At 51.5% G+C, this 19,335-nt stretch overlaps 1 protein-coding gene across 2 annotated transcripts in view; it reads right to left on the reverse strand.

Moving 5' to 3' along the window:
* Positions 1 to 17,096, reverse strand: part of LOC122370319 (protein amalgam-like) — a 32,225-nt gene extending 15,129 nt beyond the window's left edge. The window contains exon 1 of one of the 2 annotated variants that reach the window (XM_043345801.1): positions 16,763 to 17,096. In XM_043345801.1, the coding sequence (XP_043201736.1) occupies positions 16,763 to 16,817 (55 nt within the window). In that variant the 5' untranslated portion in view covers positions 16,818 to 17,096. The remainder of the gene's footprint in view (positions 1 to 16,762) is intronic. The other variant, XM_043345800.1, reaches the window with a different exon arrangement.
* Between the last annotated feature and the right edge of the window lie 2,239 nt (positions 17,097 to 19,335).

Below are 19,335 nucleotides of genomic sequence, written 5' to 3' on the forward strand. Positions count from 1 at the left end.
CCCCGTCGGCGTTTGTCACAGATGACACTCCGCCCGGGAACGGTTCGGATGACGTCATTTCGATGACTCAGCCACCAGCCGGCGGGCGTGGGTCGCGTCGTTTAGCGGCCTTGGGGGCCCCTCCTCGTGGTCCACTGGTAACGAGCCGACACGACCAGGCGCGGGGAGGGGGAGGTGACTCATGGGAGGGGTGAGTTAGCTTTATGAAGGAGGGTGGCGTAAAGCGGACCGGGGTGGGAGCACGGAAGATGGATGACCTCCAGATCCTCTATGAAATTGCCCTCTGGACGGAGTCGTAGATAGCTTCATGAGTTAGCGCCTACCGTCCAGATGTAGGGGAAGCGGGGGTAACACCGCCCCCCTAAGCTTTTCGCCAAAATGAGAGAATATGTGTGAAGTCTCTTGGTAGTTTTTGCCTTGGTTACAATATTTCAACATTTTCTCACGTGTTTTAGGTACTTACTTTGCATGCTGCTAAAGCGTTTTTATGCATCACGACTTTTAAAAATACCTTGCATATTTGCCGCCTTCAAATTGTGTGGGTAACCCCGCCACCGGTGCTGATGTTAACCCAACCCATCCCTATGAAAGCTTTTCATTGCTCAGAGATCGCGTGCGATGAGTTTCCTGTCGGTAAGTGGCGATTTTCGTAAACAATCGGTGATGGACACCTAAATAGGTATAGGTTCACCAGCTGGTTGCCAGTTTTATACAGCTAGCAGTGCTTGGTCGGGATCCATGAAAAATATAAAGTAAAAAATCAAATAAGCTGCTTATTCCCGAATTGGGAACATCTACGAACATAAATAAACGTGTGTCTTTGGAGTTTAATTACTTATCACGCTACGAACAGAAAACACCGCAACCTCAATTGGGGTAACACCGCCACGGGGTGGCGGTGTTCCCCAATAAGTGATCACAAGCAAAAATCGCCAGCGGCAAGAATGTACTAGAAGGTTCAAGCAAATCAATCTTCCTGGACAAAGCCGATCAGTCATTTTTCGATGTAATCAAGTAAATCAAAATAGTCTCTACTTAAAGACATTCAAAAGTGCTCCCAACTCATCGAATTTTTATAAGAGAATGAGCATTTTTCTTTAAATGCCCACATTGAGCTTCCATTACACTGAAACATCGGAACACAAATCAGAAGACGCTTACCTTCGTTCGGTTAATAGGAAATAACGGATTTTTACACTTTCCATTTCATACTTTCGCCGCCAGATGGGGTGGCGGTGTTTCCCACAGTGGCGGTGTTCCCCCCGCTTCCCCTAGTTGAAAGAGTATGGATAAGTTCTTGCATGATTGCACGGCGCACGCCAGCCCTACATGATTTATGCTAACCGTAAGAAATGAATAAATAATGGAACACCCGCCTGGACCACAAACGGCAGGCGCATGAATTATTTTAGCCACCATCCGTCCTGCACAGGAGCCATGGACACAGCAGGAGGCCGCAACACTCGACAGCTCATTTCCTCGGCCACCAAATGTCCCGCGGTTCGGAAAACCGACCGTTACCCCGGCGGGGAACCACATCGACGCTGCAACTGCAACGCTGTGCACCGCGTGACTCGCGGCTCGCCCCCCCCCCCCCCCGCGCAGCTAACAGCTGTCGCTAGGAAACCATGGAACACATGTGGCGGAAAGGCGATGACTGTGTCGAGCGTCGCAGCGTCGTGTGACCCTCGATGGTTTGAACGGACCAACGCGGGGGACCTCAAGCAGGGAGGTCGAGGCTGCTGAGTGCTGGGTCACATGTGGGTGGCGCCCGACGGAGCAGGGTGCTGCTGCTCTCTTTGCTGGTGATGGGGATGATAATGATGGTGATGGTGCTGCTGCCTCTGTTGATGATAGTGATGATGGTGTAAATGACGGTAGTGATGTTGGTGCTGATGCTGCTGTCCTTGGTGATGGTGGTGACGATGGTGAAGTCGCCGGCCCGATGTGTAGGGACGCTGTGCGGCACCCTGGCCCACTATCTCACTATCTCACTGCCTCATACCACGCGTCTGACATCACGGACGCCTGGAGCGCGTCAGAGCGCACGCCGCGCCGGCGCCGGCGAGAGCACACTTTCGATCATAGCTGGCGCCGAACGGTGATAGGCCGAGCTAGGGAAGACCACTGGCGTAGCGCGTGCCTGGGTGACGGCACTCGGTATGGCACATTACTCTGGGCGTGCCAGTAGTGTCGGAAGAGCGTCCCACCGCGAAGTGTGAGTCACTGAAGGAGCTGGCAGCGGGCCCATGAACAGGAGAATCAGGGGGAGTTCCTCCACGTCAGCTGTGGATACAGTGACGTGACGAGGGGCAGACAAAGGCAACATGACGAACAAACGGTCACACCACTCGTCCACCGAGTCACCTATACAACTTATGAGTCAATAACGAAGGCAAACACAAGAGCATAGGGGAGAGTGGGGTAAGATGCCCAGGGTGGGAAAGACGCCCCACCCCCTCTAGCGGGGAAACAAAGCATCGAAGCTGGAAATTAATGTTCTTAGCGTATAGCGGAAGCCATGCCTTGTTAACTGCACAAAAATTTGCGAAGCTCAGTTGGGCAACGGCTGGCTGGTGATTGCATGTTTTTTATTTGCTGCTTTCAAAAAATATTTTAGCGTCAAAACATTGTAAATATCAAAGAAGGTAGATAATTTTTGCGTCCCTTGCTATAGTCGTGATACATTAACATGCGTGTACTGTGTCCCAAACAGTTTGTTTCAGGGTCTAGTTTTATGGCTAACAAATGGTGATGATTTAATGTTACTTGTGTACCTTGGGGTAAGATGCCCCCTGTCCTGATGGGGAAAGACGCCCCCCCCCCCTAAATCCGTAGGCTGTCCTTCAAGCAGCCCGTCAAATCATTTATTACATACTTGTGATGAGAGACAAAAGCCGATCTGGGACTATTGAGAGTCCGGTACGGTCGGGTGCTCCCCTTGCCGGTCTTTCGGCCCACACAGCGACTTTTTAGGCGGCATCTGACTCTGAAAGCCCTCACGACGGCCTCTGTGGGCCCCATTATTGGTTCCAGGGCCCCTCACGACATCCTTTGAGGGCTCCCACGTTGGCTCCACGGGCCGCGCTGGCATCTGAGGTCCCCACGATGGGCTCGAGGGCCCTCAAGCATCATAAAGACCTATAAGGGCCCCACAGTGGTCTCCGAACGCCACCACGGATGCTTGTTTGGCCACGCTGGACTATGATGGCCCTAACGATGACCTCTGAAGCCCCTTACGACTATTTTTGAGGGCCCTTACGATGACGCTTGGTGTCTACAGCAGGATCGAAGGGACTACTGATTCGTTCAGGCGATTTACGTGCCTATTTATGTCACTTATAGTGCAGGGGGCATCTTACCCAACGACAGGGGGCGTCTTTCCCACCCTGTGGGGTAAGATGCCCCCTTTCACTTCTTCAGGAAAATGCTTAATAGCAAAAAAAGTTATCATATTTCAGGCACGAAAGTGCGATATTTTTGGAGAAAAATGATGTCGGGTTCCGTTGAAACTCCAAGTTTTGGCTTTCCGATCGTCATTTTCGAATAATATATGACATAGTCAAACCCTGGGCGTCTTTCCCCACTCTCCCCTACATTAACATAACCCATTAACCATTTCAACTCTTTCAGAAATATTGACAGTGATCACAATTTGAAAACGCTAAGTGCCGTAAATCAAACTATAACGAGCACAATACATCCCGTCACCTATGCGGGCGACGGGACTGACTGCTGCTTTCACAAGTAAACGTGAAATGACCTGTGTATCATAAATGGCATGAATAAGTACCAACCGAAGATGATGTATTCTATCGACAACGCCTGTCCGCATGAGTTGCGGGAGGTTCACCGTTCAGCATGTGTCTAGTGACCCCTGACGACATTCGGCCTCGTACAACCTTGGCATGACCTCGCGAGAGTGGAAGCAGCCGCCTCGCCACTCGCCTAATTAAAGCCGCATGAATAAAAGATGGGCGCCATCACCATTTAGCCAGCGTGCTGCGGGTGCTGGGGATGTCATGTGGCGGTGACGCCTGAAGCTGTGAGCTGTGGGACGTTCACAATGGGGCAACAGGCGGCGGGGACACATCGCTTCACAGTAGATCTCGGGTAGTATTCACACCGGGCGACAATGGGGCAACAGGCGGCATTCGGCAACACATTGCCCCACATTCGGGATTGAATAACATCTCAAATAAGGCCGAGTAAAGCGACATATACCTAAAGACACGCTTCCAGAAAGGCAGAGTCCGCTGCCGGCTGATCCATGGGTATGGAGTCCATTATTATGAAATGCGACATTCCATGACAAATCTGTAATGTTCAACGAGTAGGTACGAGCATTTCCTTTCTGACCAGACCACGAAGCTGGACCGGCGTCGGAGGCCCACCGCCGTGCAATGTCCATATAAGGAGAGATGCGCTGCCGTTTAGAGCAGAGACCGGCTGGAGGCGCACGTCAAATGTTTATATCTGGGCTATACAGTCACTGCACGACGGCAGCCATAAAAGGATAACCGGGCGGCGCCTGTACAACAGACCGCAGCAGACCACATCCATTGCCGATCTGACCTCTGTGTATATTGAACGCCAGAGTTGGACTGACTCCGTGTACCGTGACTGGTGGATGAGATTGAGAACTGAGGGAGTTCAATGCAGATTACCATAAATAAGTGTCAGAGATCAGTAACGTTAGGGAGGCTTTTCAATATAACGGAAAACATATTTAGCATAAGCGACCCATGGCCCGATAACGCTTTCGAGGGGTTGATTTGTTCGCAGCCGTACATCCTTTGACAAACTGTTTATTGTTTATTCTGTTGGACAGCCCCAGTGCCCTGCCCCCCCCCCCCACGTCAGTTCCCGTGTCCCTGCCGTCAGTCCTGTGTGTCGTCCCGTCCACCGGACATCCGCCAAACAACGCTGGGCTGTGTGGCACTGTGGCACCTCACACCCGTCGCTCTGCGGCGCCGCGATACAGATCGCTCGTCTCCAAAGTGGCGTTTTTGCGCCCGGCACTGTCAGCCCTCGATTGACGTGTCTGCTACCAAATGGCTCGACACAATGCAGCCTAATGCAGGCGCCACGCGCAAAAACGGGACTTGCCAACTGCCGGCGTCCCAGAGAGGAGGGACGGTACGGGACGCCACGCGACGGATGGAGAGGAGAGGGAGGGGGGGGGGGTAAAGGGACAATGGCACTGACCACTGACCAGAGTCCGGATACACGTACCGTTGACTATTCTAATGGAGTACGTCACGCAGCTCACGGAATGTTAAAAAAACGGCACATTACGTCTGGAATGTCATAAACACCACTATTTGCAGTGCCTGAACTGTCGATTCCACAGAAGTGTGGTAATTTATCGTCAGCAGCGATCGCATGTTGACGTTCCAGTTGTATCGTGTGTAGCCCGAATCATCATTGCTAACTTCTTGCGGATCTACCTAACAAACTCAGATAATTTTTAGGATAAAACCTAGCAGCTATAGTTTTTCTTCAGCACAGCTCGAATAAATCGGCATCAGTCACCATCAAAGAGCAGCACCAAAATCCGTCGAAGCTATGTGGCATGAGCTGAACCTGACACCTCTCATCGCTCTCCCGTTCACAACCAAATACCTGTAATTTCTTATCGAGCCGGGACGTCAGACCCAGCGCACGAAGGTAGGGCAGGGTGTTATTTCCGTCTCAGGGTTCATCGTTCACCGCGGGGGTCGATCCGACGTGTCTGGTGACGCCCCACTTACTACTTCCGGCCAATCAGGGGTAGGAAAGAAGAGACCACTAACTACCAAGTGCCCTTCTCGTTCACATCAAAGCTCTTGTGCTACCCTTTCTCCTCGTGAACACCTCCCTCGGCATACCAAGCCTCTCTTCAGCTCACCTCTCGCGCGAAGGGAGGCACCACCATGTCTGGGGGCGCGGCCAAAACTAACAGGACCACGCGTGGCGATATTGATTTCCCGGATCTGCGGCGGGAGGAAGGGAAGGGAAAGAGGAGGGGGAGGGGAAGGGTACAGGGCGGTGGCCGTGGGGAGCGGGTTGTTTCCGGTCCGCGAGGGGAGCTCTCTAGCGGCTCTAATACCTCCCACACGGCACACGGCCGGCACATGTCTGACGGCAGGCGGCACGCGTCGTATACCGCCACCGCCGGCTGCACCGTGCGGCGGCCCCTGCCCCACCCGTGTGCCAGACAGAATTACCACGAACCATGCGATGAAGCCTGGGACCACGTCCTATCAACTATTCTCATGAGTGGGGGTGGGAGGGAGGGTTTGTCCCAGCTGGATGATGGATCGTCACGTATTAAGGATGCTTTCACGGGAGGCACCACATACCATCAGTCCAAATTGAGAGCGATTATGTGGGTAAGTAGATGAGAGCCTCGTTTGGGAGTTGTCAAAATCAAGTGGCCGTATATTTCTCCGTTAATTCTAGAGGCAGGAGGGCGCTTATGGTATGGTATACAGAAGACCGTTACGCACAAGTGGCTACTAATTCCAGCCACTGTTACGGTCAACGTTACTGTCAACCATGGCCATGGTCGTGATTACAGAACGAGGCATCCGCGGTAGATATGGCTTCAAATCGTCAAGATACCTGTCATGTGGACGACGGAGGTGTTGTACACCATGGCTTGGCGTCACAGGTCAAACACATTAATGAGGTCATGTTACTGGAAATCCCGTCTTCTGCCTTCGAGAACACCATAATGGAAACATTTATCGGTTCAGTCCGGAGCGTAGCAGCACCTAACATAAAAGCCGTATATCATAAAGACAGGCGCCGTTACGGCTACGGGTTTTACACCCCCGCCTGTATACTGACTACACTCACCGCCATCAGCCCTAATATTTCACCGAAGACACGTCAATATACAGAAGTTTCACAACTAAGCCGGTTTATAATATGGGATGCATGGCTTAACCGCGCAGCAGTCGCATCTATATAATTACTCATTATCCTTGGATACCGCTTTGTGGCCGCTAAAGTCATAACGATTCTGATCCCTTAATTCTCCCAATTCCATATCGCCGTAATTTTCTCCCCTCCCATGCACACACGTCCCCATTGCCGCCCAGAACCTAATTCATTTTCACCGACAAATACCACACGCGTGCCGGGACAATTGCATGAAACGCAGGACAAAGCTAACGGGCCATACTCAAAGCTTATAATGCACGGCAGGGTACATATCACCCCCGCCTCGTGCGGTATTGAGCGTAATTCGTCACACGGCCGGAGACGAGGGGGGCTGTGACAAAGGCATCGACAATCATCCCGTCGGCACGCATCATCTGTCTCCGATTCCACGAGACTGGGGAAGGCCTAGCTGTTGTGAAGAGCGCAATGGGTAAACAGTTTGTGAAAGCTGAGGCTTCTCTAAGACACCGGGGCCTCATGATTCAGTTCTTCGCAGTTCTGCAACTGGGAAGCGACTGCATAAACAGCAGCCAGTCAAAGACTGGTGATCTTGCAGAACTGTACGAAAACTATAGCGGCATTTCAATACTGTCATCTAAAATAAAATAAGCGCTTCAGAAATATTCTTTTAAAAAATTACAAATACGTTCCTCGCGAGAGCACTCAACAACAATTTTCATTTGGCTAGCGACATGATAAACTTGTGAACCAATACGTGACGAATGCATGACGTAAAACCACACATTCCACAGTCTATCAGCAAACACAACACTGACGTGGCTAGCCAGTACCAAATTTATCAGCATCAGCAGTTGTGAAAGAGCGGTGTTTGCTTTTAAAACGGCCCCGCCTGTCACACTCTGATCTAGCTCGTGTGATTTCTGAGTCTCGCCCCAGGGCCCCTCCCTGACGCGGTGCCAGCCCCGGTGGGCGGACAGTGTGACCCAGGCAGCATTGCATCCCACCGCCAGGGGCGTAGCTCCACTGGTTATAGCTGGGGCCCGTCCGAGAAAGCAAACGGACCACCGAGGGTAAACGAGTGCGGAATGCATAAACGAGTCGCCACATCGAGCGATCCAACGGATACGGAGGGGTTCCGTCTAAACAATTCGGCAATTGCCCGAATATGTATGCAGATAAAAACTAAAAATGTTGAAATAAGGAATTGTAAATAAACCATCGGCTACGGGAATCTAAATAATGAAAGAAGAACAAAAACCATGAAATAACAACTCCATAAAGCGGAAGGTCCAAGTACCCCTGCCTGACAATGACTAGAATTGCTACGGATCACCCGTGCACCTTTTACCGAATGATTGACAGCGCGCCTCACCTCCTCGCCTTCACCCTATACGCTCTGCTGCCGGTCAACAATGGGGGAGCGATGAACCCATGACTGATGGGGGCGGGGACGACTGACAGGCGGCACTCGGCACACCAGGTGCCGGCTTTCATACGGCATCCACAGCGCATCAGGAAACGCACGCGTGTTTAATAGGTACCGTACATACCGCACCAGCTGTCGGCGGTACGCGACGGGACACCGTGGTATTAATCACGTCACGGTCCGGCGCCGGAGGGTCGTCACTGGCCGTCACGGGACACGTCACGGCGGTCGTCACGCTCACGAAAGGGGTTTAGAAAAAAAAGCTCATCGGCGATGAATTTCGGTCTGAAAAGTCAAAAAAAAAAAAAAAAAACGCTACAACCTAGTTATGTAGGTAAATATAGTAGCATGACCTTCAAAACGCAAGCAAAGAGGACATTACGAGAAGCTCCATTGTTATTATCTCTCGCTGTTATGGACTGGAAACAGTTTCGGATTTTACCCACAATGCTTGGCGTTGGACTCTATGCCTGAGTGCAGAACATTCACAGCTCACTGGCGAGGATTACAGCCGTGGGCACTGTTGGCACCGTACAGCGGAAACTTTTCTCATCGCTGTGTGCAATCTATATGCACTGTGTGCAACCGAGCTGACCGGCTGAATCCTGTCGGCTGTCTGTCAGCAGTCAGTGGCCACTATGTCAGCAGGGGTCAGATCAGCAGTCAGCAGCTGACCATCAGCAATGAACGTCCGTTCGACAACGGTTAGCCGTCAGCAGACACTGCGGTCAGCAAACGCTGGCCAAGGGTGAACGGTCGCAGCTAGCGGGACTGCCCGGACCTGCCGGGTTCACAGAGGTTATGCAGTGCTGAGTGCGATATGATGACGCCCTGGCGCTCAAGACGAGTTGATGGTTTGGTAAGACGATGACCAGAAACATAAGGGAAGATACCACACTCACTGGGGATTTGTCTCATGTCAATCAGTGACAAAAAATTGCACCGTCTAATACACAAACTGGTCATCCTGTGGCGCTGTCTAACGGTCGTCATTATTCGCCTGCGCGCTATTGGAATTTCGGCTTTTAAGCCTCTCTACAGTGGCGACGAAGCTTAACTGGTGGCAATGACCGAGACCACCACTCTCTCACAGACTGCTCTATCGTGGTAGCCGACATTACATTCTCAGACTGTCTGGCACCGTGCAGTAGCCGACATTACATTCTCACAGACCTTCCTACTGTGCAAGCCGATATTATGTTCTCACTGACAGCGACAGCCCTACCGTGGTAGCCGACATCATGACTCTCCCACAGTCCGCTTGAAGTTGAACGGTGGTAGCGGTCGTCGTCCGCCTCCCGTCGTCTGCTGCATCATCATTCATCGCTCACCCGAGGAACCACACTGCGGCCGCATGGACGCGTCGAGCCGGCCTTGGGGAGCCGCGCGGAGCGCAGGGAGGAGGAAGAAGGCTGCAGGGAGCGGAGACAAGCACCCCTGCTGAGCCGAGCATGTGTGGCCGCCGGATGGAGGCTGGGTGGAGGAATTGAGTATAGTGGTGTATCCACGCCATTGGAGTTTGAGGACAGCGTTGTAATCAGTGCTGTCATGATGCATGTTTCGCTGCACAATCAAGGAGGAAGTCGGATAGGAAAAGCTAGATCACTACAATCATTGTTTCCCGGTGACGCAATATTGACAATACCACCAAAGTTTCAAGTTATACACACGCAGTTGAACAATGAAGAAGTCCTATTCAGTCACTTGTTTCAGGTTCTATTTAATTAAATTCAGCTGTCTCCCTTACTTTTGGATTCCATCACAAAAGGTCTGGTAGCACGTGCGTCAAATTGTAGTGTCTGAGACACGTCCTTGGGGCGTCCTCGGTAAACTGTGCGCGAAGACGTGACACGCATTCGTCAGAGCTGCCTGAGAAATACCTCCCCGACCGGGATGCCTTTCAAAAGAGACCCTATACGCCCATTTCACCATAACCTGTCCAGGATAGGGCGATAAGATAAGTTCGAAACGAAGTTAGATCGTCTCCATAAAGTGACCAGGGTATTTTCGGCCAAGTTCAAAGCGCTCCACGTCCCGTCTATTTATCATTCTAAAATTGCCGGGTGCGCTACGGGTGCCTGAACCAAGTCGTGCTTCATAAAAATTCCGCTGGTCCCACCGTCTTTTGTTCAGTCCATCGACCAAGCGGCGAACCGATCTGCGACGCATGCTTCCAGGAAAATAAAGCGCTGGAAACGCTTGTTGTGTGCTCAGTCTTACACTTGCATCGTTGAGAAAACACATGGTAGGGTATACGATGTTTATGGACAAGAAGGACAAGGACATTAAAAAATCAACAGGTAAAATGTGAGGATGGTGTTTTATATTTGGACAAAGTGTACTTGTTTTCAAAGGAAGGAAAACGTAAGAATGGTTGCAGATTCCTCACACCTAACCTCTAGTCTGTGAGGTCAACAAGTCCAACCGGTTCCCGGGAGATTGAAACATCCCTTCAGTCATACCATGGGAACTTGAAACTCGGTGAAATCAATTGGTACCAGATATTGAGTCATGCTAAGTCATAAGTTTATGAGTCAAACCATGATTGTAAATGATCATCCTCAGAACACAGCTTTCGGCGCATCAGGCGTCGCCTTTCGGGTAAACAGTGACATCTGTTCTCCGTGCCTGACGGGGCTGAAATGCGCTCACAAGAGGCCAATCAGCGCACAGAGGCCATGAGTGACAGCCAATCGGCGCACAAAGTCGCCGGGTGGTCGCGATGAAACGTGTGTTCAGATACGGCCCATCCGCGACATTATCAGAGATCCAGAGATAAGCGTTCGGCGATCAGCTCCAATTCAGCTCCATTCACCACTGGGCGGAGAAGTTCCGAATCAGACCCCTTTCCAAAACAAACTCGCTCCACCGAGTCGGAGCCCGATCCCCGTCTGAAATTCGGGCCGCTCCCCCGTCCAGTCGGCGCCGACGAAGGGTCCGTCGCGTCCGACGTTGTGCCAGGCTGGCCGGCGCCAGGGTGGGGCCGATCCAGCCGCCTGTCAGTCGGGTATCGATCGGCTCAACCGTTCCCACTTGAAGCAGGGGGCATCGGACCCGCCCAGCAGGCCGATGCCCGTCGAACTGTCCCGTCACGTGACCGGTGCTGTAGTCCCAGATGGCGGTCACGTGGTCGGCGTGGGCGCGGCAAACAATGGACAGTGGACAGCGGCGCTAAGGGCGATCGAAGCTTCAGCGGCTGGACGCTAGTAGGAAGCACGCAAAGGTGGATATCTGGATCAGTGATGTGATATATGTAATTCACCGGGGGGGGGGGGGAGGGGGGAATAAATCAACTTAGGAGCCCATCTTCGCCCTCTAAATTTTGTTTACCGTTATGCTGTTAATTTTGTATACAGTTTTGTTTACCGATATGAACGAAATGAATCGTATTTCACTTTCTTTTGTTCATTTTACTTCTGTTCTCGAAACCGATAGGTTAAGACCATTGTCCATTGGTATGCTATTCAGGATCCTTACAATCATACACAGATGATACCGTTCGGCGCCAGGATCTTCACAGTCCAGTGATCACACCTGAACTGATCCTAACGGCATACACAAGGAGGGTCTGGAAGCGATCGGATCTAGTCTAGATCTGAAAACCACAAATCATCTCCGACACGGCCTTCCAATGCCTGCATCTCGCTCTCCCCGCCTGATTCACGCATACCAGTGCAATGCGCTCACAGAGACAGTCCTGGGCGAGGGTTACAGCCCTGGACCACCCAGACGCAGTCACCCTTCTTGCAGCCGCCCTACCCCACAGCCGAGAGGAGGGAGTCTCTCCGTCCTCCCTGCAGTCGGTTCGACCCTGAGTCTCCGGCCAGCAGGGGGATATCAGCGGCGCGCTGCTGCCCGACACGTTTTTGTAGCCTCCAGGCGCCGCCAATCGGACTGTTTTCGCCAGAGGCGGCGCCGCGCTGGTCCCTCTCTGTCCCCTGTGGGGCTGGCGCGCGGCCGAACGACGAGCCGAGACGGCTGGTGCAAATGAGACTGCCTGCAGGCACCGACTGCAGACGGCAATAAGTCTGTAGTTTGTGGCTAGCGCAGACGGTTTGTGTTGCTTGCCAGCAGTCTGCGTCATGCTAGAAGAATCGTTAAGAAGATTCATGTCCCGAATGGTAAACTTGGCCTGCCGCTGACCCCTCCAAACACTCACGCAATCGGTGTCTGCCGTCGGAGGCGAGTCAAGTATGCACATTTTGATCCGACTCTGAAATTCTGATGAGTGCGAAGAACCTGATCGAATCATACTGGCAGGCACGTCCGTGGCTGGTAAGCAGCTGCGTATCTACAGTCCGTTAATGCGACTCACCAGACGTGTATTACACGGCCAAACCGGCCAGTGTCGGACTGGGTGATCCGAAACACACATTCCTCTAGTGAGACGTGAAGTCTCTGGCAACGGAGATGCCGAAGCGATTCACCGTGCTTCCCCAACCGTCAGAGCCGGAGATCGTTAGTGACGCGGCGCCCGCGCAGAAGCGGCGCCGCCGAGTGCCAGTTGGCAGCGGCCGGCGGCTTGGCGCACATTCCGCCACGCGCAGTCATTCGTTATTAGCACCTGCTGCGTGGCGTTGCCACACAGCCTGTCTGCCAGCCGCTGAATGATAGCCGCGCCTCAGCGGCCGCCGCCGCGCCGGCTGGCCTCCGCAGCGGCGCGGCCGCGCGATAAGCGCCGCTCTGGCTCTTGCGGTCGTTTTTGCGAACAGCAGACGACGCTTAGTGATACACCAGCTGCATTTCAGAGCCAAAGTCAAGGTCGGTTTCAGCGGACGCTGTTGAATACGAATGCTAGGCAACCAGAAACGCCCGGGCCGGATATCATCCACGTGATGTGGGATGCAACGTTCAAAGCAAACATTATTCTTTAGCCGTATGCGGGCTCACAGTCTGTTCTAGGCAAGGCATGTAGCATTAAATAAAGCCAAGGTTGACGTTTATCCACTATCCATGCAACATGAAGACCAGTCACACTTTTGAATTTAGTTAGGTAAAAAAGGGGAAATGTATCCCATGGACTGCTCTCTTCTCCCGACGGGAGAGGCGCCGACTGTACGCCATACTGCACCCATTACCTACTCGCCAAACTCAGTTCAAACAACCATTGACCGCCAACCAGCCCGGCGGACTCCCAGCTCGATTCTGCCGAGCCCGGTCCGACCACAGCCAGCATCACGGCCCGTAATGTGACGTCACCGGTCAGCGGCAGTTCACCGTCACGCCCCGCCTGCGCCGTCACGGGCGCTGCACGGCCACCGTCACGGTCACCGGACGCAGGGTGGGCCCGTATATACGGTGGGAGAGCTGCGGTCTGTGTATGTATACGAGCGCCCCAGGCAGAGAGGCTGCGCTGTGGTCGGGCCGACCGAGACTCTCACACGGCAGCAGAGTCGTTTGGCCGTGTTCTATTTATTTTCACATGGGCCCCGGTCGTTAGTGGTCGGGTGTGACATGTGGCCAAATCAAGTATACGATCGTATTTGTAGCGTCTCAGAGTCTCCGAGACCTTGTTAGCATAAAAACTGCTCCTCGGAATGTAAGGAACTTAAGATAAAAGCTTATGTGTAAATAAAACAAATCCGCATAAAAACATGTCAAAGTTATGCCAGACGAGAACGCAAAAGAATCAAAAGCTACGACGAAGAGAATTGGAGAAGAAAATACACCGACGCATCGCAGGCTATCCTGCTCAGTGACGACCGACGGCTGCCAAATGCTGCCAGATTCCTGTATGGCTCGGTCCCGGGCGCAAATGACTTCCCCGTGCGGTCCTGTCGTGCCTGAGACGGCGGTGGGCCGGGGAGAGCGATGGGAGAGGCGTGCCGCAGTACCACGGTCCGAGTGAGGGGGCGGGCACCGCGCCGGCCCGCTGACCAGGGATAGACGTAGAGAGACGGCGGATTGATCACGATCTTCAAGGTACATTTATCTCAGTTTAAAAAAAGAGATCGATATTCGATGGTGAGGCTCTAGGAAGCTAAAAAACGAGAAACATTATCAACGAATCGGCAATTTCCGGCTACATTTTCTTCATCAAGAAATAAAACAGCGTCAGCCTTCGATGCCACTGCAGTCTGCACGATGCACTTTCTTATGAGCATAATTCAGCCTGGCAGAGCTCTACGACGGTGCAGCTGACAGATCAGCGGCAGCTGGAGCAGCAGCGACCCTCACGTCGCCAAGGCCGAACACGTCAGAGCCGCTATCCTTCCCCTTCCTTACACCACACACCCCCTCCCTCTTTTGAACCGAGGTGTCACGTGAAAAAACCCGAGTGACAGCCGCCACCGGCCGGTGGCTCAGAGGACAGACCACCCGTCCGCGTGTCTGCCTGCCCGGTCTTCTCACCGGCTCTGGCGCGGAATGTGAGACGCCGCCGGTCGTGTGAGAGGCCCGGCGCCGCGGTGCGATCGCCGTCCGATAGACACGGCCCTCCGGGCGCATGGAGCTGCCGCTAGATCGTCAGGCAACTCGGCCGGAGCCAGCACAGGAGCGGCGGAGCATCAGACCGACGTCCCACCGTCCAGACGTCCGACCGCTCAGCTGAGCGACAGACGACGGCGGGGTGGGTCCGGGCTCGGATGGCTGATCGGTGTAATGAAGCGGGAGGGACACAAGGGTCGACTGGTCTAGGTAATGGACGAGCAGATAATAGTAAAATTGAGGGAATTTGTGGGAGCTATGAGAAGATATATTTCGAGTCTTCATTGTACCTACTGTGGGTACGGAGAGAAAGGGAAAGAGAGAGAGAGAGAGAGAGAGAGAGAGAGAGAGAGAGAGAGAGAGAGAGAGAGAGAGAGAGAGAGGAGGGAGGAAGGAAAAAGGAAAGGAGAGTGAGACACAGACGGGTGACAGAATAAACTGCTGTTTTACCTAGAACCTGCATGTAGCCCAAACATGAGTCGACAACAGGGCTGCATTATAAACAGCAGCCCCTCAATGCAGCGGTCGATTTCGTTGTTGGTAGGTCGTTGGCCTTATTGTGCCGAGGGCATACCCATGACCCCTGGCTGCCGACCGCTGCACTCTAAAGTTCAGCTCAACGTGCCCGTCCACTTTGCACGAGCGCTCTGTCGGATCAACAAGGCGAGCATGAAAACCGGTTTTGGCTGTCACATGCACTGTCGTCATCCGACAAAGCGTATTAAATGTTAAAAGCCCATTTTCGTACTATCGTATAGATTATGGAACATTTTTTATCTTGGGCACAGGAAAAAGACGACTTTGGGTGCGTCGTAGCGTTGCTTTCAACTGATGCAGGTGATATAGCAGTCCGGTACCAAAGTAAAAGCAAAGTAAAGCAGTCAAATGCATAGTCGTCGTATAAATGCATAGATACCCGATCCCATCTATACGACGCAAGGGCATTGACCCGTCCAGTGTCCACGGTTACTGGGCCGCACTGGCTAATCCATTTGGGCTGCAGCAAGGCATGACATGCTGCTCGGCTCCGTTGAGGTCAGTAGCCAAGGAAACGGGCCGCAACAGAAGCAAACGTATCGACTCAAACCAGCCACGCCAGGTCCAAAATGCCAGCAAATTTCCTTGACCAAGCATTTCCTTTGCATGACGAGGAAAGACGAGGAAAGATCCATGTGCTGGTGCATGTAATCGGATGAAAAAATTACGTTGCATGCATTTGAGGTAGAGTGCAGTGGGCCTCCAGCCTTCCAGCATGTGTTTACTATTTATTACGGCGGTTGTGGTTTCTATTTCCATAATTAACGTTCATTGTGGTCGACTGGATGCCTTTGCGACTAAACATTTCAACTTTGGTATGACCTCCACTATCCTCAAAGCTCGAGGCCGAGGAATGATTTATACAAGGCCCTATATACCGATTTATATAGGTAGGTAGACCTGCGCCTTAGGTATGCTAGCCACATTATTTCATCAGCAGTCTTTCAGTCATGACCGTATGCACAATTAAATGGTTTCCGGGTAATTGCTAGAATGACTTGAATTGCTAGAGCAGTGAGTTGCTGTAAATATTAGGACCTCGGACTACGGTAGCCAATAGCCATAGTAGTCTGACTTGAAAGTCCAGTCCAGCTTGAGACACTTGCACGGAATCGACTAAATAGTTTGGATGAAAGGCAAACGCGAAAACGAAACGCTCAAACAGTACCGCAAGGCTATGGTCCCGCTGAAAAAGAATGAAAATACATCCACCGCACGGATGTTTCCACCTACAATTCGAAAACATTGCACTACAAAACCCGACAAAAACTGAAACGGGCCCATCGGCGGCTAAACGCTCGGTAGGTAAAGCTGTGTCGGAAAAACCGGCCTCGTAGAGGATGTTGGTTAGTTTGAAAGATGCATCACGATTGCCAAGAGACCGCAATCTTGACCGGAAAATCAGAGGAAACTGAAAATAGCCTAACACGACTCGCAGGTGAAGGTGCTAGTCAATAGTCATTTTCTCCGCGCCTGACTCACCTGCTGCCTGTAAGAGGGCTGCCGCCAGCAGGAGCCACACTACTCTGGACATCATCGCAGCAGCTTTGAAGCGTATTTCCTCACAATTGCTCCGAAAGTCAGAAGTCGACTACAGTCACTTCTTGTCCGAGCTATCAGCAATCCAGCCAAGTCCACCTCTGACGGGTGGGTCACTGGTTCAACCGACAGTCCGATCACGTGCTGACGCGTGTGGTACCCCTCCGTAGGACCTATCCAAACGCGCACACTCGGCGGATCCGCGCCGACTGCGCCAGTCGCCGTCCTGCCGCGGGCGAGGCTGTCCGACCCGACACCAGTCAGTGTCAGCGCGCCCTCTACAGGGCTTGGCCGGCAGCTTGGGGAACGCTGTAGTAAAAGTAGTTGTAGTGGGCGGTCCTAACTGGGGGGGGGGGGGGGGGGGGGGAGAAGTGCAGCGGTGAATTTTTCCTCCCCCTCCACGAGAAAATAGCCCCAAGGTTACATAACCCCGAATTCCAGGCCAGGTTAATGACCCAAAAGTCGGGAATTACGGGATCTACATCAGAACTTCGTAAAGTGAGGTTTTTATTCGGGGTGCTGATCACGAACTTCATGTTGCTTTTAATCGCAGATGATGAATTTAGGCATTTAGGCCAGGTCGAATCAGGTCAGGTCAACCAGTAGGCAAAAGTACTTCGTAAGTGTTCAAAAGGGTGCTAAATTCGAAATATCCTCCAAAAACTACCCAGGGTACACGTAAGAATCGAAAAAGTGATCAGTCAAGGTCATCAAAGATCAATGACCTGACCTGACCTTCACGTGACCTTGACACCCACCGTAATGCATGGGAATTGGGACCAACATCATTTCACACATCTGATCTGAACTTTAAAACCACAAAAAGACTGCAAACGCGCGGAAAATGTGAGCCGACATACGCCGAATCGCGATTCTGACCAATAATCTCTTGAGAAATAGGTCACAGGTGAAAGGTCATCTGGGTCGGGTCATGAAATTTTCAGGGGATGTGCAAAATTGAATAAGGTACTGAAAGTTTCGTCGCAATTGGCCGCTTTTTGCGCGAGATATTCGCAAAACACCGAGGGGGACCGTTCGACCCTCCCCCCCTATAGGTGCATACAGGGGGCGTCGAAGTCTAGTAGGAAAACCTGGCAATCCCCGGCGTGACGTAACGTCGGGGATGACCGACGGCACCTTGCACTGAAAGATACGGCAGAACGACTATTTTTGAAAAATGATTAAAAATACTTGGGTGCTGTTTTGACACATTAAACGATTATCAGCATGTTCCTCATCATGTGAAAAAGCCATATCCGTGGTCGAAAATAGCCGAGCCCCTCTCAATTTCCAAACATCGACCTTATAAGCAAAGGATGTAAGCGTAATCCTTAAGGGCGACTTTCCCCTACATATCCGTACATATGCGTCCTTATGGAAATCGGTAGTGTGGCGATAAGCGACGCGCGCGACATCTGTGGGGCGCCTGTGGCGACACCTGGTGGCTGCTTTTCTGCTGTATGTAGGTATTGGGGTTTTGCCAGATATGGTTCCTACTGCTACACCACTATGTTGACCCAATACTAGAAAGTTATTTTGCCCGTAAATGTCAAGCAAATTAAAAGTATATTTATAAAATTGCTTATAAATGATTACGAGATAATAATGAAGAAGATTTGATTGATTAGTTATTTAAATATTCAATCGTGAAACTATATTCTGGTAGGTTTAGTAGAAATTAGTCCGTGCAACCTTGTATTTAGGGCCTACGTGCATATAGTTGCATCATATTCACATTCAGATTCGCGTGCACATTCGCGGACCCCTTCGATTTGGCTGAAAATTGCACAGCAGATAGACCATGAGCTCCTAAGTGCAAAAATCATCTTTTTATTTACCGACATTAAGTATTTTCCAAGTTATTCACGTTTGTTTTACTGGTACAATATTCTGGTTAGTAAACTTCCCGGAAAAATCGGACCTCATCAAATTTCAAGAAAATTTCAGAAATGATTAGGACTCAGTAGTTCTTTACAAAAAACTAATTTGCATCAAACGCAGTCGCATAGTTTTCTCAGGAGAAGTCTCTAAAGTTCAAGGTCGTTCAAGGTCATGCAATTTTTCTCACTTTTTGGAGTCGTTTTACACGTGACAGCTTCGTATTTATGAAGGACATTAGCTATACATACTGCAATAACAATATACTTAAGCACCAAAGGCATTGTTAGACCAAAGGGCGAAAAACAGTCGATAAACCTATTGAGCAAAGCCAAGAGGCAAATACAAGTGATATTGAGATTTCTCGTCCTAAAGTGAACTTGCCGGACCCCTCCGATTTCGTTCAAAGTCACAGGAATGATGCTCCTTGACCTCCTGAACACGAAAATAGTGCTCCTTTTGACCGACATCAAAGACTTTTCCAGATATACGCATGCGTGCACATTCAAATTGCATATGTTGCATATGGCACGTTGGGCGGACCCCTTCGATTTCGTTCAAAATCACAGGAATGATGCTCCTTGACCTCCTGAACACGAAAGTAGTGCTCCTTTTGACCGACATCAAAGACTTTTCCA

This window comes from Amphibalanus amphitrite, unplaced genomic scaffold, assembly GCF_019059575.1.
Source record: "Amphibalanus amphitrite isolate SeventyFive unplaced genomic scaffold, NRLGWU_Aamphi_draft 001122F_arrow, whole genome shotgun sequence".
Classification (NCBI taxonomy): Eukaryota; Metazoa; Arthropoda; class Thecostraca; order Balanomorpha; family Balanidae; genus Amphibalanus; species Amphibalanus amphitrite.